Raw genomic sequence first — 26,922 nt, forward strand, 5'->3', positions numbered from 1 at the left:
GTTGGACAGGACAAGTTAAAAAAAAAAAAAAAAAAAAAAAAAAAAAAAAAAATAGGAATCAATTTTAAACTTGTGGTATTTTTACGGGGATGCCCAGGAAATGAAAGGGGAGAAAGAAAATGTAAATATAGATATGGAGGAAAGTTGGCCACAGTTGGGTTAGTGGAAGATTGAACCTGGACTCCATTAATAAAAGCCAAAATTTCCCCTTTCTTCCTGATGAATCTGCATTTTTAATTAAAGAACCAAAGAGAAAAGCTTTTTTTATTTTTGTATTAACAAAGGCTCCTATACTTTTCTTTAGTGTTCCAAGTTCTAGCTTTCATCCACACAGGGTGCTGTTGTGTGAATTTATCGGAAGGCTAACTCTGAAGGCTTTAAATCTGCGTGGTAGGGGATGTAGCATTGAATTGTCCCAGCAGTCTTCAGGAGGTCCATGGGAGGAAACAGGAGAACATTATATGTGCTGATGAATCCAATCAGGCTGTTCACAGGCATCCAGCACAGATATGCTTTTGCACAAACCAGTCCTACTCAAGGGCTTAATTAGATGGATGCTTGTGCATTGTTTGTTTTCAGGCATTAGTAAAGTCTGTGTGTCCTGATAATGGAATTGGCTGGGAAATGGAATCGTTTGGGCCTGCCGTCATGGTGCTGGGCCTGATACCGCTTGTCAACACTATTGTTTTCTAACCCTCCTGTGGAGTCCCTATCGATGTCAGCAATGGAACACTGCTCTGCTGCCACCATCCAACCACTCACAACACCCAGAACTTTGCTTTAACTGTTGGCTAATATGGCCCTTCAGGCTTGAAAGTCAGATGTAGTCTCTGTTAACGTCTACCTCTGATTAACGTCTCCAGTTCTCCCTCAGAGCTTCACACCACATTCAGCTTTACGCGAGAGCTGTGTCATTTTAACACTTCACATGAAAACAATATTTACAACAGAGAATTAGGGCCGCCATCAAAAATAAATACAAAAAAAAAGTAAAATTGAGAGAAAAATTATAGAAGAATAAAACAAATTTCTAAATTAGTAGTGAAATTGTGCTTTTTTGTGCACATACACAAATCAACACACAGTCAAACTTGTCTGTAAAAGTCCACATAAGCACACAGCCCTAATGCACAAAAGCAGCCCATCATATGAAACAAAACACACTGCACATTCAGACTGACTCTCATGCATATATATGAGAATAGCGACACACACAGCCATTTTCTATACATATTTCATGTAAGACCAGCCCGCACACATGTGCAGGTGTGTGGTTGTAAAAAGAAGTGGTGTCACTGAATGTTAAAAGTTGGAGAGTAAGACTGTTTCAAGCTCAGCAGCACAGGTTGTCCAAGCAAACCAACAAGAACGCTGAGGACACCCAGGCACCAGAAACAAAAACGGGGGCCAGGAGGGATTGTGACAGGAGTGTTGCTACAGGACAATTTCGGGGACCAGACACCCTTCCAAGGACCCTTGAATCTTATCAGTCTAGGATAAGAGGCCCATCACAACCTGAGACTGAACATCTTCTGCTACAGAGCACAAAGGTGGGCCCAGATGTGCTGCATGATACCAGATGCACCTGACTTGGTGGCTCCCTGAGAAGGATCATTTCCTCCAGCAGGCAGGGCGTGACCAGATGAGAGATGGAGGTCCTCAAGAAGAGGAAAGAATGCCAAACCACAACTTGGGCATCAGATGGTACATGTTGAAACACAAAGCTGAGGATCCAAGATCTTACAACCAGAGATGTGGACCCCCCAACTCAGATGTAGGATGATTCCTGGATTCTCATTGCCTAAAGTGTACATCCCAGCATACCTTTCATCTTCCAGAGAGAGAGTCACCCTAAATACAGTCACATCACTTGAGATGGGAAAGGGAAGGAAAGAAGTAGGTGTAAATGTGTAACATTTGTTGGTTGGGATTATCTCTTTACCAATTTTTTTTTTTTTTTGCAGATTAATATTAAATTAAGATGGATTATATAGGGTTATCTACGTTGATATTTTCTATGTTGATATAAGATGGAGGTGTGCAGGAGCATGTCAAAGCATAACTATGCACATGTCATGTCATAAAACTACAGCCAAGAGATATGATCTCTCCCACGGCATCTGGCCTATTCCTGCTCTTTCAAGAAAATATCGAAAACACCCCACTAGAGAAAACTCAGAGAACAACTCCCTCTCAAAGAGCGCTCACTTTGAGAGGGTGAATTTGTGTTGCTGTTCTTTTTTTTTTCATGATATTTTTTCTGTGGTTAAAGTAGCTCAAGTTATAAACTGGCCAGTCATATCCCTTAATGAAAAGTAGATGGAGCCTGCTGGCCCCCACATCCAGCATTCAAAATGTATGACAGATTTCATGTTGTCTGCTTTCAAGGGGTAGGGGTATGGCCTTCCAACAAGCTCACTCCTGATTGGTGAGAGTGGTTGCCAGAGAAACTCAGAGTCGGACCAATTACTGCTTAATAACGACGTCTGGCTCCAACATAGCAGCAACTGTGTTGCGAAAAAATGGTGAATAAATTAACTTCATTTGGTTCAACCTGGAAGTAAACCCTTTTCTACGAGTGATGTCACTCTCAGTCTATCCAGTTCTCATATAGATTGGTCCTTCACCATATCACAGTCTGACTGTTTTATTCATTTTTTCGTGTAATTTTACATGCTTATATGCATCCTGATTGGCTGTTGATCTTGTCAATCAATCTCCTCCGTGCAGTGCCTCCTGTACTATTCAGTTTGCCAAATTTATATAAATCTTTGATCGGAATCAGGTCTTTGTTTTCATTCTAAAATAGTGCACTTGTTTTTTATGGTTTGAACTTTAAGAATTCAAACAAGAGAAAAGGTTCATGTCTATCTGAAAAAAGCGTAGCAAGTGAGAAGTGAGTCTTAAATATAACCTATAATCCTACTTTACAAATTTCACCTATCGTGGGTCATTTTATTTTATATAACCTCAGCGGTGCACAAGGGTCCACTGTACAGCCAATGCTCTCTACTCAATTTAAATATCAACCTGGAACCCAGGAAATTGTGACATTAGGTAAGGAATGTAAGTCTATTTGGATAAGCAGTTCAGAGAGACTCTAATCAGGGGGAACCTGGTTAAAAGCCTCTTAATGTGTCGTCCACAGAGAAGAAGATTATTATGCTTTTCCACAGATGTTAGGCATTTCATGTGGATCTAAAACCCAGTATTTGGGACTACAGTAATGGAGGGAATTGTTACCCAAGCAAAAGTATAAAGATCTGTATTTGATTTGATTTGATTTTTGATTTGAAATGGTTTATTTCAAGCAATTAAGTAGAAATAATACAACAGCAATATAAACATCAGTTATACATTCATACAGTAACTCATCAAACTTAGGATAATTAGACATATTAATAAATATTGCTTGAAAGGGAGTGGGAGGAAGCAAACTTATATAATCCCACCCCGATTATACTGTAACCATTTTATTACATGATTTATCAATATCCGGTTCCCAGTTTTTATCAGACAGAATTAAAAATCATAAGATATCGATAAAGCACATGACAAAGATGAATTACTTAAGTATTACGTCAAAAATAACTATTTTAGAAATCAACATGGCAAATGCAGATATATATGCAGATTATGTTACTTATAAAGCCATTCATATGAATAAAACATAATACTATATCAGTAGCCGTGTAACCCGGAACCGGAAAACCTTCAATGTATTTAAATGTTTGCAGGAAACGCTGTTAAACTCGCTGTGGTGACGTACCTTATTCCTAAAAGTACTCAAATTGTACTATGAGTCTTGATATTGTCTGCAACGAACAAGTACACATTTGTATCATATCATAATGTAACGCACCTTAAAGTGTTCAAAAAATAAAGTACAGGCATATGTTTTGTCCTCAAAATTATCAACACATTTTTGATTACAGAGCTTTCATCTCTGCTCCCCTAACTTGACTGTTAACGTCCATGGCAGGTTAGTTAGACCTTCAACCAAGCCAACCCTCCCTCTTCATATGGGGATAAGTGAAGCTGTGGAATTCTTTCTGTGGGCAATGCAGGAATTCAATCAGACAGACTATAGGGCTCGGAAGTCGGGCATCCGACACAGTTATGCTTCAGCTCTTTTCAATTTGTGCTGTGCCTGCCTCAGCCCCAGGCCTGTAGTGCATCGTTAATGAAAGTCACATTAAGCACCCCTGTCGTCCTTAGTCATCCTGCTCAACCAGCATGAGGTTTCACTGCTGATCAGGAGGCTAATGTTTCTGGCAGTTTCTGGTGTGTCTGTCCTATAGTTCAACTCTCATTCTAGCTGATGTATTTCTATGGATTCTACTAAGGCATGGGGCCCAGCTTCTGAGAAAATACCAAGGACATTTAGGGAAAGCATACAAAGTTATCCTCAATTTTTGGGATGAATCATTCGCTGCCCTTTTCTTTGTCCTTTCCTGACCCAAACATTTCCTTACGGATATCTTTAATAATTCAGGACATTTATGATGCTGTCATTATTGTTCAGGTCCTTTCTTTTTTTAGCTGAGGTCACTGATTTCTGCTTTTAATGAGTGTGGATTAGATGAATACTTAATTTACCCATGTGGCCAAAGCAGGCTTAACCTGGCCTGATCTTTTGGACTGAAAGCTTCTGGGAAGAACATCGTACTGTCAAACTTACAATCTTGTTTAAATGTTACTCATAAAAAACATGTTGCGTCTAAAAGAATTCGACTTGAAAAGTTAAAAATTGAGAGCAAATATTTTCTTTTATACAAAATTTTAAAGAGACTCCGGCTTTCCCCCATCATCCAAAAACATGCTTCATTGGTTACTCTAAATATATCGTACAATATGACAATGTTAAAATTGTGGGCGTGGAAAGAAAAAGATTTGTCGCTAAAAAAATCTACTGACTCGGCCAAAAAATGAATTTCAAGAAAAAAAAAGTTTCAATTCATTAACAGAGCCAATAAACAATTGTCGGGGATATTCAAAGGAAGTTTTGCATTTATCATTGGATGGCCACAAGACCAACAGTTTGGCGGCCATTTCGTGAGATTTTGTGACTTTTTTGTTTTTCCACAGTTTGAAAAAATAGTACTTTTGTTTGAGCAATTTTCACGAAACTTTACACACATGCCGCTAGCTTAAGTCTACAACGACTCCTGGAGTGTTTGCAATCTCTTACCTCGGAAAGAGGCCAACATCTGGAATTTTTAAGAAAAAGCACCTAAAGCACAAAGGACTACTCATCCTAGATTTTCCTCGATCAGTTTCTATCCTCTTGGCCATCGTTAGTAAGGTTGTAAGTAAATAGGTTGCGATTAGAAGTTGTAGATTTTGAACGGTGTGAGCGTGTGTGAGGTGTATTCAACCCCAACCCCAAACTCAAGCGTAACCTTAACCATTCTTCCGGATTCGTGTGGGCAAGAAAAAGGTTCAACAATGGCCACTCGTGGATAGAAAATTAAGTGCGAATAGTCTCTTTCTTAGTACGAAAATACATCGATGACCAAAACTAGAATGCTAGCACCCACTTCATACTTCCCAGCCTGATTTCTTTCTATCAAAATGTGATTGCGAACTTGCGTAAGTTGACATTGGAAAACTATCAACACCATGACACCACTGAATAAAAACACTTCTAAAAAACAGCTATCCAATAAATTTCAGGTTTATTATTATTTTGTTTCAGACCCTCACCAAATTGCTGCAAAATTTAACTCCTTTTTTTCTGAGATAGGCCCCACTTTGGCTTCAAGGATCCCACCTAGACAACAGGGACCATTGGAGTATCTAAACTATTTCATTACTAAGGAATTTAACTTATCACTTACAACCGAGAATGAAGTATGATATATTATACTTGACTTAAAAGACAGTTCACCTGGTTTGTCTATAAAGACTCTCATTCATCCAGGTAGATTCCATTATAGTAGTAGGTTTAAAGTTGAAGACATTTCACCCCTTATCCAAAAGGCTTTGTCAATTCGGAAATAGCTGGTAAAAGACTCCTAACAATCCGAAACCATGTAGTCAATGTAGACATTACTGTTCACTTTCAGGTCTGACTCCTCCCCCATGAGCACATATAAACCAGCTCTGGTTATGATACTAATGTTGATACCAATTGGTTAAAATCAATTTATTTCTTTATTATTAAATCACTGATACATGTTTTTAATCTCTCTCTGGTCAAATGTATTGTACCCATTGAGCTAAAGAGAACAAACATTACTCTATCTTATGAAAATGATGATCCAACCCACTTTAATAATTATAGATCAATTTCTGTCCTACCAGCTGTCTCAAAAATTCTTGAAAAGATTGTCTATAAAAGATTCCTGAAGACGTATCATCTAACTTTATGCATTTATGTGCTTAAGTGACACGCTGCGCTAAAATAAGGCTGAATTTGATTTTTTTCTGAAGTATTTAACTTGAACAACATAAAAGACTATTTGACAAATGAATAATTTAAACAGACGAAAGAAGTAATGGATGATTGTAGGTACAAATTGGTATTATATACAATAATATAAACATGCAAATACTAGCATAATTAGTTATTGCTGTCCATGTTGACCCAATGCAATTTACTAGTGATTTAAGTCAACCAGTGTGGTGACTTTGGTGGGAAAACCCTACGTCCAGAATTAATCTTCATGCTCATTGTATTCATGTCATGTGTCATGACCAATGTTATCTCCAGTAGGAAGAGTCCTATTTTTAAATTTCTCTTCAGGCTCCTCCTGTTTTCCATCCTGTCACCTCTTTTAGCCTGTGACTTAGCATCCACGCCTGAGCTGTCAAGAGAAATCCTGCTGATTTGTATGCCTTACAGACAGGAAGGGGTGATGGCGATCTGACGAGCATAGCTGCTCGATTGAAGCGATAGCATGGGATGGAAATGGCACTGTGGCCCAAACACATGAATGTCAGCTGCCTTGAGAGCATCGCATTCAGTCTGGGTGTTTGTTCTTACAATCTGTACAGCTATAAAACAGAGAAAGGATGAGGGATCATCCTTCTGTCTGCAGTATTCCTTTCAGCTACAGGACACAAGGAACAGTTCAAGAACGTATGTTGGGTAGTAAAATGTACCACTCCAATGAAAAATCAGTCGACAACACAAGTGATGGGATTAATAGATCTGAAGCAGGGCTGCCCAATCCTGGTCCTAGAGACTACCACCGTGTCAGTTTTCCTGTTTATCTTTACTGCTTTCTGCTGATTAGCTGGCTCAGATGTTTCTTTATACTGATTGATTGAACATACCTGATCCAGGTTTTCAGCAGCAAGAAGTGCAGGGTAGAAAAGAGTCGGGGTGGTAGATCTGGAGGACCGGGATCGGGCAGCCCTGATCTAGACACTGATGCCAGCAATACTTCAGAATACTTTAGGTTGAAGGAAACGCTGACATGTTTCGCCATTACTGGTTACATCACTGGTTTATGTAAAAAAAAGAGAGAGTGAACTCAAAAATGTATGTTTTTACATAAACATGATTTGATGTTTACAGTCGTTTAAATGCCAACACAGGGCATGCTATGAGGAAAATCTTGTAGTAATTGATATTGCGATGACGATATGACTTGCAATTCATGAACAATTAACCAATAAATAATTTCTATTTCACTACAAAAGTTTTATTTGTACAAAACTCAAAATAACTTAAATTGCACTGCAAGTTATCTCAATAGGAAACGGGTGAGATCTTGGATGTTGGGGAAACACACCTAAGAGCAATCATCTACCCTATTGGTCGTATCGGCCAAAAATGGACAAGAACAATGAAGGTGGTGAGGTGGTGGTAAGGAAAACCAATGTGCTTGCAAGCTTTTTTATATGTGGGATGTAATTTGTTGGCATTTCCACCATGTCAACGAGTCTTCAAGTCCGTCTATGACTGTGGACAGCAAGTAGCCATCAAGTTCAGCTTCTACAGTTTCTGACAGATGCAGAACAGAGGAGGTAGGGAGTGAAAGTACCATTTATCTCAGATTATGCCATCTTTTGCAATGTTTGTATTACTCTGCCTAAAAATTGCAATGACGATACATATCTGATTGATTGTGCAAGCCTATGTGGCGATTGTTTCCAAAAATGCCTTGGTTTTAAAAGCCATAACAAACTTTGAATGCATTAAAATTCTTATTTATTGCAGGAGTTTCATTTTTAAACTACCTTGGAGAAGATGAAATCAGCAAAGTAGAATAACATGTTTTAAGACTATAAAACACCTCACTATACACTTAAGTCACTGTCTTGGAGCTGTGCATACACCGCCCTCGGCAACGCACGTTCAAGCAGCCACTTCCAACAAAAAGTCGATGTACAGCCACAAACGCACGTTTTGGGCTTCTGCATTCAAAACTCGTATGCAACTTTGGCAAGCTGAGTGCATTCTGTACAGGAAACACTGCACGGAGGAGATTGACTGACAAGGTCTTCAGCCAATCAGGATGGAGAACAGTTCTTTTTTTGTTTTTGTTTTTAAAAACAAAGAAAAAGAAAAAGCAAAGCTGCAAAATTTCACCCAAAAAAACTGGAAGACCGCCAAAGGTGAACTGCTGCATTGATTACAATGATTTGAATAAAGATGTACTCATTTATATAATTATCTTAATAAATATCCTCCATCATCAGAAAAATGCCACTGGAACTTGTTAAAAAACACAAAAACACAATTTTCATTTTTGATTGGGTCTTTGATTTAGGATACCTGTTAAGTAACTAAACAGCAAAGCTCCATTTTCTTTCTTTTTTTTTGGCAATGATGATAAATTCAGGATTTGTAAAAATTATTTTCAGTGTTTGCTGTAAGGAGTGTTTGCTGTAAGATACAGTTTTTGAAGTGCCCACATCTGCTATTTGCTGATTGAAAGTTTGACCTCTGCATGCTCCTGTGACGCTAAACAGGTTGAACCTCTTTGAAGAACACTCACTAAGCAGAAGATATTCCCTTTGTGCAGGGCAGGCATGTTTACTTTAGATTAATTTCATTACTGAATATGTATGAGCTAAAGAGTCACATCCTCTGATAAAATGTCTCGACAATCAAGGCTAAAGACAATAAGAAAAGGAGATGAAAAAAATCTGAATTTATTTGAAAGCGGGTGATGTGAACGTAGTTCTTTTCAAACTGTGGCAGTCTGGTTCTCTTAAGGTGTCAAGAGCCACAGTTCTGACATGTCCTTGTGTCAGCGCTCTAAAAAGGAGCTGGAATGTGGTCATGACTCAACATGTGTACCCTGTTATGCTCCACTGGGGTGCAGAGTGGCAGGATCATTATGTTCTTCGCTGCAGCTCCCTTCGCCTTTACTTTTGTATGTCGAATGAGGAAGATGGAGAAATGCGTAAGCTAGAGTTGGTACAAAAGACAGAATTCTTCTGCAGTAAAAGCTCCTCCTTGCCAAAGTTTATCCTCGCACCGTTTCAGATGACGATAAGTACCACCGTGACTGATGCAGGCACTGAAGTGTCGTCGTTTGCTCTACATCTTAATAAAAATCATCACAAGCTCTCATTCATTTTGAGGTCTACAGTTTGTGCTTCTCACACATGCCGGTAAAATAAGTCTACACACACTTGTTGGACTCTTACTGATGCAAAAGATTATTAAAATAGAGGGGGGGGGGGGGGGGGGGGGGGGGGGGTCACAAAAAGTGTGAAAAACCTGAAAGAAAAGAATAAATATTTCATATTAAATCGTTTTGGACACCACATACGTCCTGTTTTCAGCTAATATCTGTCTGTTCTGTAGTAAAAATCCAAATTATATTAGCGATGGCCCGCAGGCGCTACCCGCCATCCCTGCCCGCCTTTTACCCAGCCCCACTTGCTTAGTATGTGCGTCTTTTCTGTTGGTTTAATCACCATAGCACACATTTTATGTTTTAGTTGCCAGGGGATACCAAGCAGATCGACGTAAACTCCAGAAGAATCTGCAAAAGTTAACTTTTGGATTTCCTTACCAACAGAGGTTATTTGCTAACCACACCCACATTCCTAATATGGCTACGTTCACACTGCAGGGCTTAATGCTCAATTCCGATTTTTTTTTTTAAATCTGATTTTTTGCAAGGCTGTTCACATTTCCAATTAAATGTGAATTTTTGTGATCTCCAGTGTGACCGTGAAGCGACCCAGAATTGACCCGCATGCGCAGAAGAGTACTCAACGGTGAACGACGTCACTCGTTGTTTGCGGAAGTAGCTAACGTTAACAATGGATGTCAACAAAAGTGTTGTCAACAGCGGACCTCTTTTTGCATAAATAAATTTATTTTCACAAAGGAGCCAGCACAATTACAACCTTCTCATTTTAGGAAGGCATTGACGCCAGGATTGTCTGGACCCACTGTTGTAGAATGGGGATGTTTATGTACTGGGGCCGCGCGTGTGTAAGAGAGAGGAGAGAGCGCATGCAGCGAGGTAGGGAATGAGGGGGGCAGTGGGGGCGTGCATTCATGTTGTGTGTTATGGAGGAAGGAAAACGATAATAAAAGAAGGCCTCCCCCAGAATAAATGCTATTGACTTTTTATTAACCCGCTCTGGAGAATCTGAGGGTCTGAACGGGTGAAATGAACCCCAGAGGAGGATCCGCCTTCGGTCCCCCGCGCTTCTGACCATGGTTGGAAAGGAAAAAAAGTCATCGCGGGAAAGGTTCAATACCACCACGGCCATTTTGCTGGAAATTTTTTCAAAAACCGCCCGGTTACGATAAGAGCCCTTGAGTTTGGCCTGAACAGAGCTGTAACCCCAAATATTAATCCAATCCGTGACCTCGCTTCCCTTCCACTTCGTAAATTCGTAGCTGGTACTAAAGGTGTTTTCTTTGACCTCCTGAGGTCAAAGGTCAACAAAACGTCAGTGATGGTGTAGACTTAAGCTGCCGTCATGTGTGTGAAATTTCATGAAGATGGCTCAAACAACATTTTTTCCCTTAAAAGTGTAAAAGCGTGAACATAGCTAAATTCTTACACTGCGCTACAAAATGGCAGCCAAGCCGTTAGTCATGTGGCCATCCCATAATCATTTTAAAACTTCCTTTGGATATTTTGGTTTTGTTAGTGGATATAAAAAAAACAAATCATAGGTTTTTTTAATGTTGTTCAGATACAGTTTTGTGAGTTTTCAAGGATGTGACAGTGGTCAAACTTTCGCTCACATCTTTCCAACAGCGAACACGATCCGGTCCTTGCAGTCAGTGACTGCCGTAATGATCGATTGTCTTTGTTAGTGATCTCACTGCAGTGCATCCTTAGAATTCAAGTGACTCATATTGCAAACTGCTGCTTCATATGAGAAACTGTGCGCTCCTCTGAAACTTTGCAGTTTTCATTTGAACAAAGAAGGAATTTTATTGAATTTAAAGGGAAAAAAAAGATCATGTGGAGACAGTGCAGAGAAAATAGACCTTTATCAAAAAGTGTTGTTATTGGATGAGTGCTTTACTGCAGTTTGCTTTGTTTTCATCTGCTCTTGTCTTAATTCTTCATTTCCAGTCTCTATCGTGGCCTAAGAAAAAAAATGAGAATGGAGTAATGGTACATAGACATGGTTGTGTATTTTTATATACATCTACAATCTTCATTTTACCTTTTTGATGCACAGAAGTGTTTTAGTGGCTGACATATGAAATGGTTTATTTCAAGCAATCAAATAGAAATGATACACAAAAGCAATATAATCATCAGTTATACATTCATACAGTAACTAATGAAACTTAGGATAATTAGGCATTAGGAAAGGGAGTGGAAGGAAGCAAACTTATATAATCCCACCCCACTCATTCTTAAAGTCCCACAACAATCATCTTGGATTTTCACAGTAGGGGTGTGTATTGGTTCTCATCTGGAGACCACTACAAAGCACCACAGTCCGCAATATATATATGCTACTGGAAGCAACGTGGCACAGAGTTTTGGTTTGGAACCCATCCCAAGCAACAACTAAGTAGTACTTCTCTAATAACAACAAAAACTGTACAGCTGTTAGAACATTTAGCCATTAACACAAACTGATTTTCATGAGATTTTGTTGTTTTGGAGCGGTGTAGAGCTGCTCAAAGAGGCTCAGTGGGCAGTGCTGCCAACTAGCGATCAGGGGTTTAAGTGAAAAACAGTAGCCAGACGCTCATAAAAGACGCTTATAAATTATAAATAAATAACATCTCGACAACATTTTAAATTGATACAAGTATCGGCAAATGAAATATCGCGAATTATTGCCGAATAGATTTTCCCTACACCCCTTGCTCCCAGTGGTCTTTTCATTATGATGAAGCCGTTTATATCAAAAATTTATAAAAAGCCTGTGTTATTTTCTAGGACATAGTTCTGCAGAGCAGCAGGAGTTCATAAGAAATTCACCTCTGAGTTGTGGGCGGGACCATTGGCCCAGAGTGAGCCTTTCTTCATTTCCCAACATGCCTTTGTCTACACTCTCTCCCGCTAGCTTACAGCCCCTCACGACGCCAACCAAACATGCCTCATCGGTGCAGCAAAAATGGTGAGCAATATCGGAGCTCTGACCAGGAAAATAAAGACGTTCATGGATCTATTTGCCTGCTAGACTGTTGCCCACCCATCGTAATACGCTTTTTCCTGAATGGCAAATTTTCCTGAGTCCCAACGATTTGACTCAAGAAATACTTTGAAATGCAATTTTAAACTTAATTTTCTTAATACATGTCCTCTATCATCAGAAAAAAACTAGTGCTGTACTTGTAATTAATTAATATGATGAACTATTTTAATCAAACCTAATAATTGGTGTAAAAAGCCTCATTTACTTTTACACCATCAAGGGGAATTTTTTTCAATATTGAACAATTAAGAAAAAAAGCAAAGAAAAAATCAGGTCCAGAGTGCTTTAATTTAACATATAAAAAAATTGATTACAAATTTCTTATTAATGCCATATTACATATGTTGACACCACCGCAGGGGAAATGCAGCCGGCGGTCTTCACTCGCTGCTACGGAATCCTGGTTAGTGTCTTTTCCTTTGCTGAGTAATCTGCATAAATTCAACGGGTCATCCTCCAAAAAAAAAAAAAAAGATAAGTGGTCCTGCCAGAAAACATGGAAATATTGAAAAGTCTAAAGCCACAATTGACTTTGAATAGATTCCATGACCATCTGAAACTGGAGTGTAAACTCACTCAGATGTTCCTAAAATGTTTTCTATAAGTTCTGACTGTAACAATTTATCAGTGAAAAGTCTCATTCTTGTTTTTCCAGCTCTGTGCAATTGTAGCAGCACAGCAGTGAGCCGCCACCTCCACCTATCCAATATGGCGTCCAACTTTGCACAAGCCCACTAGCCTATATAACTCGTTGTGGTGTCATGGCTTTTTTTTGTGGCTTAGTTCTGTGAAGAACCACATTGATGACGTCACAGTAACAGCGCGGGACGCGATGCGTACACGGATTTGCTAATCCTGTATGCACTGGGAGCAACTTAAGAAGGCATTTCCAGCTGAGTTCACGTAAAACGTTCAAGCAAGTAAAGAGTTGGACCTTTGTTTTTTATATTTGAGAACACGACAATTTGTCTGTAATTATTTAATCCCAATTAAGGTGATAATTTGACAACCCCCTATGAAAAACATGTTAAAAACCCCAAAAAATTAACTGGAGTGGGTCTTTAAGGACGGTTTCAGGTCCGATGTTTCCAACATTATCACACTGTTTTTGAATCCGAAGTCTGCTGGGAATTGCTTTGTCGGGGGCCGCTTCTTATCACGCCTCTGTTCCTCGTACTCGTTACTACTTTACAAGGCTGTAACAGTGCACCATGAGTTGTGAATGCATAATGTAAAATGGCAGAATATAATGCATTTTTCATGGTTTTTATTTTCAAGGTTTATTTTTAAACCTTTAAACAGTTTATTGCCGTTTTTTTTCCTTACCCTCTTCGCTTTCATATGTTGTGTAATTGTTTAGTGGGGTGTAGGGGCTGGCTTAGATTGCAGAGACCCATATAGTTCTCAAAATTTAGAGCTGGAGTCCTGAGGCGATCAGAGGGATCCATCATTCCAGCAGAGCGAGCGGCGGACAGTCATGCAGCAGACAAAGTGCCGGAGCTGCAGAGGTGGGTGTTTAAAAGCATGAATAAGAAGAGCGACAAGGTTTTATATTTTTCTGGAGGTGTGATTCATTTAGATGCAGCTCAAAAGCCCAGAGATGTAAACAGCTGTAGTCAGTTTGACAGCAGAACTTCACCACCATTTCAACAGGAACAGTGCATGTTTTTGTTGGATTTGACCTTTTCTTTTTGCACAAATTTTACCATAGAAATTTGGATGCATTATAGTTTGTTTCAAACCCCCAGAAGTTAAAGAGCTGCCACCCCCACATGGCTTCCCACCCGTCTATGGATGAGGCACAAAGGGCCTCTCCAGGGGCCCTGCATTCAATAAACAACAGTAGAAGGGACTCTGAGAAGCCTGGCAACATTTGAGCCAGAGCCAGAGCTCTAAAGGCCTGCAGTCTATATGTTGCACCCGGTAAGCAAAAGACTCACCCACCCCCAAGCTCCATTTGACCACTAAAGTGAATGATTGGACAGAAGCAGCAGCCAAATCTGATCAGAGCAGAGGTTTTATTAGACTGAGGCATTACAGGGAGGACTAGTGCCTCAAACTAGGGAAGTTTTTTCCTCCAGCCGTTCAGAGGCAGACATTGCAGGTGTGACATTCTAGTTTTTATTGATATACCAGCAGGAAAAACTGACCCTGCAGTGCTGGAACAATCTCCAGATTTGGTTTAAAATCTGTTCTCAATATTCGGGTCTGTGCAAAAAGAGCAAGTCTGTTCTCAACTGAAGTCAAAGGGTGGATTCAGATTGGACACATTTGGTTACAGTGACCCAGAGTAGGTTTCCCCCGATGATCTGTAAAAGTACTACTAATACGCCCAAGCGGATCCTTGTCCAGGACCAGAAAGCGCTCTCTGACGCATCTTTTGAGGTGGACTCTGTTGGCTTCCAATTGGACTGAGCTTCAGTCGCTCTGAGTTTTCTCTGTCTAAATAGACTCCATGCTTGGAGCAGAACAATAAAACAGCCACCGTTGCTGGGCATTATGGGATGTAAACAGAGAGCCGGGGACAAACGTGGAACAGCGATGCAACAACAACTCAATTCTCACTGTTTTTTACTGATAATTTATTTGTCATAAGCACTTCTCAGCGTACCTTTTTAGCCGTCCTCTCCTTAATATCCGGCTTGCAGCATGTGTCCGCCGTACCGAAGCACAAAGTGTTGTACCAGATGTTGATACTGATTGGTCAGCGAAAGATAAAGTTTATCCTGGCAAGAATTGCAAAGAGCCGGAGTTCCAATACTCCTTCTCTCGTTGCTTTGCCCCGCCCTCATAATCCCTGGCCAATGACTGAAGAGATCTTTAGTCACGTGCTTTTGTTTACAAGCACAGAATAGAAGCCAGTCTGAACACAGACCAAATGTGCAGTTCAGGACTCAGTCCAGATCAAATTAAACAGACTCCGTCTGCACCAACAGTCTGAATACACCCTTTATCATTTTGGGTGATTTAGGGGGTTGAAATTAATCAAATACATCTTAATACATTAAAAACGAACTCCAACTTAACCTTTTCTTTGGACAAAAAACAAGGATATTTTTAAAGGAAACTCAAATAATTGATTAGATCCGTTGATAGAGAATTCTTTTAGGAAAAATGGGTTAATTTTTATATCAATAGATTTTTAACCACTCTAGTTTTCAAGGACTTTTTTCACAAGTTGAATGCAAACATCTGAAGCCATATTTTAAATGTACAGCTTTGGTACAGGCCTGTGCTTAAAAAAAGACATTTTTCTTTGCTTTTAGCAAATATTGGTTCTAAAGAACCTATTTCCTGCTAAATGGCCCCTTATGGAGTGGAGACAAAATGGACAAAACAGCAACAGAATGAGAGGAATTTGGCCTCTTTTTGTCCAGATGGAGGACGTGGTGACCTCAGAGGGTCTTTGATGTTTACTGGCTGTTTTTATTTATCAGTTTTTTATTAAAGAGAAAACTTTGTAAGCAGACTTACCCTAAGCATCTAGAGACGCTTTTTTCCCAGCGTTGGTCATCATTCAGTATCAACTTGACGACCTTATCCAGATGTTAAATCCCTTATTAGGCCATTTGTTTTTTTGAATGGTCTGATTCTGTGTTGAAAGAGAACATGGAGACAATATGTTCTGTTTGTGTCTGTAAAAAAAAAAAGTTGGAGCTAAGATGAAGCCCAGTAAGGCCAACATCAGAACATTTTGATTTGGATCTGTGTACTGGGAAATCACAGTTTCTGCCTCATTTATAGCTGTGGGGCAACAAGGCTTCCTGGATAATCAGATAATAACAGCACACTGTTATTTAATGCTCAGGAAAAGAAGAAAAAAACTGACGTTGGAGAAAGATGATTTGTCTTAATGTAGTTTTACACACTAGGGATAAGGCACGCATCTTAAGATAAAACTAGATTACTTTCAGGCAATAATAAAGGATGGATAACAAAATATGTTTAGACAGCCAAGATGAAGCCTGAAGATGTTTGTTTCATCCTATAGGAAGGTCAATGCTGCAAGTATTTCTGTAAATGCAAACCGGCCCGTGTCTCCACACACGGCCACAGCATTTCTGCGGAGTTGCTTTGCTCCGTTGCGTCATGAGGTTTTATGCTGCAGATATTCTGTGGACGGATAGGAATGCTCCGATCTGGAGATATTATCCCCGAGAGGGGACATTTCATCACAGTTCTGAGGTCACGCAGTGTTCACTGAGAAATAACTGACTGGTTGACAGAGAAATGTATTTTTCTTCCACATACTTGGGTCCCAACTGCCCTTACGGGTGGACGCTTGCACCTGAATAACGACTAAAGTGTGGCGTAAGGAGTGTAACATCATAAGTGCGTCTGACTTCCATTAGGCTTACAAATACTTCATGATACACTTACCACACGCACGACAATGGTACGCTCAACTTTCATGATGTCGCTTACTGCGTTGCCGCAGGACCCTCAAGGGAACTGTTAGACACACCTGTGCCCTTAAAGACCCACTCTGATAAAAATTGTGTTTTTGGTGTTTTTAACAGGTTCTTGAGGCATTTCCCTGCCGGTGGAGGACATATGTAAAGAAAATCAAGCTCATATCAGAGTATTTCTTTATTCAAATAGTTGTGAATGGGGAGCAGATTTGAAAAAGAGCGTATTTGTTGTGTATAAAATACGCTGGGCGGAGCCACAAGCTTCCTGCTCTGCTCCATTCTGATGCATCAACTTGCAGACAGATAGATCCATAAAAATATTTGTCTGAGCTGGAATCTGGATCCAAACTGTACAGCGGGATAGCTCTGATATTACTCACCCTTTTTGTTGCACCGGTGATGTTTAGTCGGGGTTGTGAGGGGCTGTAAGCTAGTGGGAGAGCGTGTAAACAAAGAGCTCTCACCAACAGGGTGGCGAAGGGAGTGGGTGGGATTGCTCCATGCCGATAGCCCCGCCCACAACTCAGCAGTGAATTTTTAATGAACTCCTCCGGCTCTGCAGAAACTATGTCCTTGAAAATGACACAGATATTTTGATTTTGGCTAAAAAAAAACAGCATCATCATCATTATCCCCACTTGGAACACTTTGAAAACAGATCAAAATATGATTAAAGTCGGACTTGACAATGCATTATCTTCTCTCAATGTCCCTCCATAGGCCCGGAAACCCCCAAAACCTGCAACCCCCAATTGTTACTAAAGCTTTGACAAACTAATAGCCTTGGTCAGGCTATTAGCATCTTAAAAGAAAGTCTTGAGAGTGATTTTGCTGCCATTTATTTTAGAGCAACTCTTGAGCGTTAAAAATTGATTTTGCACTTAACACAGAAAAATGCACTTGAAGCTCAAAACAATTTTCACTTGAAAAAATGTTCTCTCTTCGGCTCTCGAAACACGGCAGAGCAAAAGCCAGCCAATCACAGACATGGACATAAAGATTGATGCTGATTGGTAAGAAATCCAAACAGCTGGTAGACCAATCAGCATCAACCCTCCCTTTGTGTCCATGTCTGTGATTGGCTGGCTTTTGTGGCACGTTTGTAAAATGTGCAGAAGCGCAGCGCAGAAGAGAGAGAATTTCTCTTGAGGTAAAATTGTTTTGATTGGACATAGTTTGGAGTTTCAAGAGTAAAATAACTTTTTGAGCACACAAAATGTTTTATACTCGAAGCAGTGAGTGTTGTGCTTGGAATAATGGCACGAAAGTCTCTCCAATTTTCCAACTTTGCTCTAAAAGTGTTCCATTTGCACATTATTTTCATTATATTATTTATATAAAATTAGCATCCAACTTATAAAGGAGAAGAAAAGCCTGGCTCGGTTATTTAAAGCAGTTTTTCCCCCTGAACAAAATATGTGCTGGTATTTAATACTTGAAGTGGGAGGGAGGATACAGGTAAATTCTGCAGTTTATTGAGGTCTGTCCCTGGACATCCGTAACCATGCATGTGTTACGGGGATGGGGGGAGGGGGGGATATCACTTAACCAGCAGCAAATGCACTCAGGAGAGTTTCCACGCTCTGGTTCTTTTCTGGTTCTTAATGGACCTGCAGCTTCCACTCGCTTTTCAGTCCATAGGGGGACGCATTATTCCAGCTTCAATAGCTTTTTTAGGTAATAAATAAGGGTGGGTTTGTTGAAGCCGTGGCATTATTCTTCTGTGAATACTGTACACCTGGTTTCCCTTTTTTAATTGAGGAGTAGATTTGTTTTGTGTTGTAAAGAAGTTCTGCTTTTCCTGGGGGAACTTGAGAGGAGTAATGTAAAAAGATCTTTTTTCAGGTCCGCTGCTGAGACTTTGTTGATGTGCTCCTCATTGACACTGAACCCCCAGAGAGACCTGAGTTCCACACTGAACATCCTCATCTTTCCTTCTCCCAACTCCCAACCTGACGCTCCCTCTGACTCACCATGAACGTTATTGACGACACTTCCGGTCACCATTGGTTCAACTCAGAGAGCAGGTTTTTGGAGGAACACTTAGAGATCCAAAATACCACTTTGGGTTGTTTTTTGGGAGGAATTAATTTTTTAAAACACTTGAAAGCACAAAGAAGTTGATTTTGCATGATATAGACTCTTTAAATGTGTTGAATTTCGTTACCTTCTATTCAATTCTAATTTATTTTAACAGCAATTCCTTCAGTTCATAAACTCCAAAAATTCCTTTTTTAAAGTCATTAAATGCATTTTCTTTCTTTGAAAAAGTTTTTCTTTTTTTTCTTTGATTTATAAACGTGGATCACAAAGTTTTTCTTTGTAAAAATATTTTAAAACACTCCTAACTATTGATCAAATGTGCAAACTGTTAATACCACGACAGTAAAGCATTATGTACATTGAGACAGGTTTTTTTTTTTTTTTTGCTAATTTCTTCTCTTTTGCGTCATTTGATTGTTTTCTCAGGACTTTAGCAGCTCAGGATGTTTGGTGATCTCATGTAAATCCAGAGCTTTAGGAGAGTCAGGAAGAAGGATTAAAGTGAAAAAGGACATACCGTCACCCCGGCGCATACAGACGCAGTTTTTCTTACACAAAAAAGAAAAAAACAAGACTAGCAAATGCAACCTGAGCTTCTCATGAACCAGAGAAATATGAGCAGACCGTCGCTCTCTGACAACCTGCTGAAAGTCTGTGACATAAAACTCAGCCCAGGGACCAATCGTGCATCATCCTCATGCTCAAATACACCCCCACCGCGTGGAGGGGGGGTGCTTAAAAACATTTCCAACAATGATTCTTGTTTCGTATAACTTGAGTGGAAGAAACGTGCCTAAAATGTGGCGCTCCCCCGAGGAAAGCGTCTTACAGAAAATATCCCTGCATAGACGCATTAGGCGAAACGCTTCCTCTCTGGCTGACTGATCCGCATTTATAAGGCCACTGGAGGTGGGTGCATGACTCCAGGCAGCACTTAAACTCTATGAGCTGGTGAATGCTCGTGTTAAAGTGGCTTCTGTGGCCGGGCAGCTAAATGTACCATACCCCCCCCCCCCCCCCCCCCTTTTCCCTCTGGGTTTTACAATGGCAGAATTTCACAGTGAATGTCTTTATTGCACTTCATAACGTGCAGCAGTGAGATGCTGCCTTCAAAAACGAGGATGTGCTGCTGCTTCCTAAACACAATTTTTAGGACCAAACTTCTTTTTTAGATAACGAGATTTAAAAAAAAAAAAAAACTACATTTGTTTTTAAGTGTGAAGAAAGTCGATTGTTCTTGAAGAAAGAATTTAGTTCACAAATTGCGCTCGAGTTATCAAGTGGTGTAATTCCAAGAAGCTGTTTTGTTTATCAGCCTAATGGGATTCTTCTTCCTGTTTCACGCGAACCCTGAGTCTGTCAGAATGGAGTACAATGGTTGCACTTTCTTTTTTTTTCCCCCCTGAGGTCAGGCGATGAAGAACATGAGCTTCATCCCAGCTGTTTTCCTCTGGACAGCTATGAGTTTGTGTTGCATCACTGCTCTCCTCTCTGGAACCTGTGTGGGAAGGTCTTTGACCTCCATGAAGGTCCACCAGAGGAACATTTAGTACACATTGGAGATCTACAGCTGCGCTTCACCTTTTTAATGAGCGATTTAAAACAAAAATCGGGTTATTTTTATTGCATCTCCGGTGAGGTGTTAGTTTCAGATCATAAAAAGGAGAAAAACTGTTTGGTTTCTGCAACAAATGAGCTGTTAAATAATTGAGGCCTAAATGATGGAAAACAGCCATTAAATTTCTAGAAGTTTTAAGAACAGACAGTCCAAATGATTCTTTGACATGATTCCTGCTAACAGACATGATTTGACTTTGCTCTAGGCCTGCACAATATACCCCAAATTTATCGTTATCGCAATATTAATCTCTAATATCGCATATCGCAAATTATCGTGCAGCCCTACTTTGCTCCATAATAACTTTACCAAAAATGTATATCTGTTGGATTTGTTGTTCACCTTCAGGGATCAGCTTTTACTGAGTTCATGCCGGATGTCTGTCTTGACACAACCCAGTATTTTATCTGAGCTGGGGACCAGCATGGGGCTACATAGTTAGTACTACTGCACATGTGACAGAGTACTACAAAAACTTTGACCGAGTACTCAAAGATATGTGAACGAATTCTAGAGGATATGTGTACTTCTGCACATGTGACAGAGTGCTACAGGACATTTAACCGAGTTCTACCGGACATGGGACTGAATACTGCCAGACAGGTGACCGAGACTACAAGATATCTGACATAGTACTATGGGATGTGTGACATAGTACTATGGGATGTGTGACAGAGTACTACAGGATATGTAACAGAGAACTACGGGGTATTTAATAGAGTATTCCAAAAAATGGGACCAAGTACACGTGGCAGATTTGATATGTGATGGTGTAGTACAGGATATGTGACAGAGTACTACAGGATATTTGACCTAGTACTACCGGATTATGCAAATAAAAGATGAGCTTCGTCTGACCTCTTGTGCGACTGCAGTTTTACTAAAGTGTGAATCATTGTACTGTTTTGTTTGCTGTATCTGTTTACTTCAAATTACTTACGGTATTTGATGTGTTTAAACGCCAAAAATCCCTTTGACAATCCTTAAAAAAATGTGATTAATTCCAGATAAGAGTCATGTAAACTGCAATGTTCCAGCTGCCGAGGCGCTGACAGAATTCCTTAACGATAATTTCAAATCTGAGCTGCTGTGGGGATCAGAGGTGGAGACTGAAATGTGAGAGCAGGTTTTGTTAACGACCATGGACGATCCGGTATTTTCTCTGCGCTCCAGTGGACGTGACAGCCGGGGTGACCCATCTGTGTGTGTGTGCAGTGTACGGCAGCCCATCGGCAGCCTCGGCCCCGTGCTTCCTGGACCTTGTTGATACCCTATACATAATGGTACAGTGGGAAGCCCACTGCCAGCTGCAATCCAAGCGTCTTATCAAACCAATCAGAGCTTTTTCAGCAGGAACACATCTTGAGCGTGACAGACGGGGGTTTCACAACATCTGGTGCTCTGAGAGAGGAAAAGGAGGGAGAAGAAGGGGAGGTAGAGTGAAAAGAAAGTGTGAGAGCAATCTTGTCAGTCTGGCGTGGAGATTCAGATCAACAGAACGGCTTTTTTTTTTTTTTTCCCTTTACAGGTCAGTGAGCGGGCAGTTAGCTGTCGGTGCTTGCCCAGTGCAGAGTTGGGCATGCTCACAGTTATGAAACGCGTGTTCTTGATGCCAACATTCATCACTGCTCTACAGTTCTGCATGTTTTTTTTCTTTCTAGCCCAGTGCAGCAGTGAGAGGTTACCACAGCAGCAAGGCGGCAGGCCCGAGCTTCGGCTCCAGCTGGGCCGCTGGTGGAGGGACTCGCAGCGGCCACGCTGTCACCCGTCCGAGTCCGCAGCATTGTATGCCTCAGTACCAACAACACCCACACAACCACCCCGTGTCTGCACAAACAAGTTACTGCACAGGCCACACAACTGTAAGTGAAGCTTCTGGCTCGTTTTAAAAACTCTGCTCCGAGGTTCAGTCTCTGCTTTGTGTCTCCTTCCATTAGGGATGCACTGATAGTATTTTATTAGCTTCTCTGTGTCATCTAGCCTTTTTCGTCTTTCTTTCTAAGATCATCTTTTTTTTTCTTAACTTCTTCGACCTGCCACTTTCCTCAGTACCTGCTGGAATTGTTTCCTCTCATTTTGCGCTAACACTGTCCCAGGATTCAAAGGCGCATGCATCCACGCTTAATTTCATTCATGTTATCTAGAATAGGAAGTTTCACACAGGAAGTGGGGAAAAAAAAGATTGTCTGTTATCAACCTTTATCCGTCACAGTTTCTGAGCTGGAAACAAACTGACCCGTTGGTGCACGGCTGAGTGGGAATGTGACCGTAAAGCGCTGTGGGCCTTAATGAACGAAGAACTTTATCATTCATTAAGAAGGTGAAATTTAGGGAAAAAATGGAAAAGAATTTCTCTAATTCAAGCAGCAACTTTAACATAAACGGGTGAGATTAGATTTCCAAATCAACTCTACATCAATACAACTCCCCCCTTTGAAAATATGCTGTAATAATAACAATATTCATTTTAATATTAAAGCCGCGAGCAGGAGCTACCCCCCCCCCCCTCACTGGCTAAGCAACCACACACCGCTCAACCCCCCCGCCACCCTGGTTAGAGCTGCACATGACAAATTCTTTAGACATCTCTTTCTTGTGATAGCACACTCTTGTGATGTTTTTTTCAGTTTTAGCCGCGTTTCCACTGTTCTTATAGTCCTTCCCATTCAGGCCAAAAAGATCTGCAGAATTTCTCCTTTATATTAACTTTTGCATCTTGTTTAATCCTGTTGATTTGCTGCCATAGCAACACGTGTCACATAATAATGAACGAATCCATCCACTTCTTTATAAATCTCTGTCATATTCATAAATACATCAGATTTCAGTTTACTGAACACAAAGAATGATTTGGGAAGCATAAATCTGTCATTGTGCTGCAAAAACGAGCTAAATTAAAGTAAAAACTCCAAATGAGATTGTAAACTTGAGGAACATTGTTCAAATTCTCCTCACATAAACACCATTCAGTTTTTGCCCAGCAGTGTTATTGTGTTTGTGGGATGCTGGTAAGCCACAGTTTTTGCAGTGTCACATATACAAATGGGCCCCGCTGAAGGTCATCTAAGTGTCTGTAGCTTTTCACTTTAATTTTAGACCCACACATGTCTTTTAAACACACAAAAGCCAAACTTCTGTTTCTTTGTGACCACAGTTTTTCATTCTTTCTCATCGTTTAGAAAGAAAAGCCGTTTTCTCCCATCGTCAGAGGTTCTGCTCAGTAAAGATCTTTCTGGAAGTATGTTTCCAACAGCCTTTTTTTTCCCTCAGACAAACTAAAGCAGACTGTCTGATTTTACAAACCCCTTCTTTTGAATTCCTCCTCTCTTTATTGCATTGTTTTTATTGCCTCCCTAACAGTTATTGAAATTTCAGCCGTAATGCATGCAAAGAATGCCTGACAGAAAGAGAAGAAAAACAGAAGTGATAGCTCAGCGTGCGTCTGTCCTCTCGGCTGAGAGAGGTAAGTAAATACATGGAAAAAGAAAAACAAATAAAGATCCAGCAGAGATCAAGAAGCTTTGCTCCTGGTGGGTTTGTAATTACAATGGAAGCGGATACAATTCCACTTTTAATATGGTGGGATGATGATCCCTCAAGGGGGAGGAGGCGAGCGCTGGAGAAAATCAGGAAATGTGACTTGTGAGACTCAGAGAAATCTGTTGTGTTATTTGCTGTTTACAAAACTAACTCCTACCAAATACTGTAATACTCTGACTTTGCTTTGTCACATTTGGTTTTAATGGAAGTTTAATTGCTTCCTGAAATATTTTTACAAAATAAATTTGACATCAAAATAACTTTTATTGTTGTCCAGATCTGGCGTATTTCTAATTCAAATCTAATTTTATTCACCTATGAATCTAGCCAAGAATTTGTTTTTGGTTAAAAGACAATATTTACTTCATAAATATTGGGTGAGATACCACAAGTTCTGCTCTGATACATCCAAACTTTTAAATCCGTTCAGTGTTAGGACCACCAGTTAAGGAGGAATCTAAGTATTTAAACCTTTCCACATCATCCTGTGGAACAATCCCCCTTTGAGAAGTCAGCAGGTCTCTTTTATCACATATTTATGGTAATTTTGTAGTCTGGGTCTCCCTGTGCCGGTCCTCAGCCTGGATCAAATACAGGGTGGTGTTAGGCAACCCCTGAAGGGATCCGCCGAAAGGTGAACAACAATAACAACAACCAAGTGAAAACGATGAAACAGCCATGTATCGATCGGTTTTAGCAGTAAGAGTGCTAATAGCTTAAAGTACATCAACCTTTTAACACCAAAGTTGTCACCGGCGACACCTAAAAAACCCACGCACTTTGGCACATTGTAACTCTTTGAGCATTTTTGCACTCAACGCAAATCAGCGGATTCTGACGCAGAGAAAAGTGTTTTTTCAAATCAGTTTTGCATCGATATGCAACACATTACAAATGTGTAGTGTTGCATAACAAATCAAAGTAGTCTTTGAGAACCCCCTTTTACAGCCAGAAATAACCTTTTTTACCCTCTTGATTCAAATTCATCCTTCACCTTTCGCGGCCTCGCAGTTTCGCTGAATTTTTTCGGTACAGTTTTTGTCTGTTTTTCGCAGCACACTGTATTCTGTGTCCTGATTGGTTGTAGAACTTGTCAGTCAATTTCCTGTGCCGTGTCTTCTTTATAGAATACATTGAGTTTACATAAATCTTCAATTTGTTTTCATTCTGTAATGCTTGACCTATTTTTTTGTGAAGATTTGAACTTTGAAAATTGAAACAAGAATGAAAAGTGTGAAACTATTTGTCGGAGAAAAGTGTAGAAAGTGTGTAATGAGGAGTTTTACAGCCTTAAAACATCCTATTTCATGGATATTACCTATCATGGATTATTTTAGGAACATAACACCCACAATAAACGATGGAACGCTTAATTTTAGACTATGCGTTGTTTTACTTTAAAAGCAGCACAGCAGAATCACAGAAACACTTTAAAGATGAATGTTTTTATTATTGCCTGTGCAACAGACGGTAAACAAAACAACCAACCCAACTGCACTGCTATCTGTGGTTAATCTGTGAGATTGGTCAAGAAAATGTTATCTAAAAAACAACCTAAAGAAAAATAAATGTTAGGATTTTGAACAAAGAAGTGAAAGAATTGAAAGATATTAATGGAACCAGAAGACACACGTCCTTCCCTGCCTTACATCAGACTGTTGTGAACTCTTCTTGTTGCTAACTGTAAACCAAACGGCTTAAAAGGTTAAATAGCCGCCATAGTCGCTGGTTGCTTCAGTGTAATAAAACCTGACAAGCTCCTGATTGCACTTGGTGTTATTGGATTCCTACTTAAACCACATGTGCTGCAAAGACTCCCCTAGCCTTGACTAAACACCACCCTAAAAGATTTTCTGCTCGACTGAGAATTGATCACAAAACACCACGTGGTGAAGAAAAAGGAAACATTTGTGGAAATAATTGGTGCAAAAGAATTCATCCATTTATATCACCAGTCTGGGGACATGTGGATATTAAGTTTCTATGAAACATCAAGCATGTTGTTGTCATTATATTCACATACATTTGTGTTCAAATATATTTTTCTGGGGAATACTTTTAGCAGAGAAAACTCGTACTCCATTTGACCCCAGAGGTTTTTGATGAAACTTCTACGAATGAAGTATCGACTTGTGCGTCGTCATCTCAGTCTGCTCCATCCAAAAATCTGTTGTGGTTAGTGTCATTGTTTTTCTTTTTCCTGTTGTTTGTCTGTTGTGGTTTAGTGTTTGTTGTGGTTTAGCCGCTATGATTTGTTGGGATCATGGGTTTGTATGCTTGGGGGTTTTGCTTATGTCTTCTGCGCTGATTAGTTTTGATTTTTTTGGTCTGGGTTTTGTAAAACCTCACTGTGGACTGAATTAGTTGAAGGCTGATTGTTGTGCTCATTGTTTTGGAGGTAAAGTCTCTTTTTCAAAATGAAACAAATTTTCTTTCCAGTCGTTGGTGATGCTCATCTTTGTTTTGTTGTGTAATAATTATCACATCTGAATTTCTTTAATCTTTTTTTTACGATGGCCCTGAAGTGCAAATCACGTCAAACAAATCACAAACATTTTAACAATCACAATAAAAATTAAAAAAGCAACATAAATATTTTAAAAGGGGCATTGCATTTTAGAAAACAACACAAAAATCCAAAAATCATTCACCACTAACTAACCAGTAGGAGTTGGTAAATAAACTCATCATCCTCTCCCTCCCTCTATCTCA

The 26,922-nt window shown here is 39.9% G+C and overlaps 1 protein-coding gene across 2 annotated transcripts in view; it reads left to right on the forward strand.

Moving 5' to 3' along the window:
- The window catches only part of rbms3 (RNA binding motif, single stranded interacting protein), a 365,348-nt gene that overhangs the window by 61,245 nt on the left and 277,181 nt on the right, over nucleotides 1–26,922 (forward strand). For both annotated transcript variants that reach the window (XM_011480740.4, XM_011480741.4), the window contains exon 3: nucleotides 22,332–22,532. In XM_011480740.4, coding sequence (XP_011479042.1) covers nucleotides 22,332–22,532 — 201 coding nt within the window. The remainder of the gene's footprint in view (nucleotides 1–22,331; nucleotides 22,533–26,922) is intronic.

The sequence above is a fragment of the Oryzias latipes genome, chromosome 11 (assembly GCF_053564925.1).
Source record: "Oryzias latipes strain Hd-rR chromosome 11, Olatipes_Hd-rR_3.1".
NCBI classification, from domain to species: Eukaryota; Metazoa; Chordata; class Actinopteri; order Beloniformes; family Adrianichthyidae; genus Oryzias; species Oryzias latipes.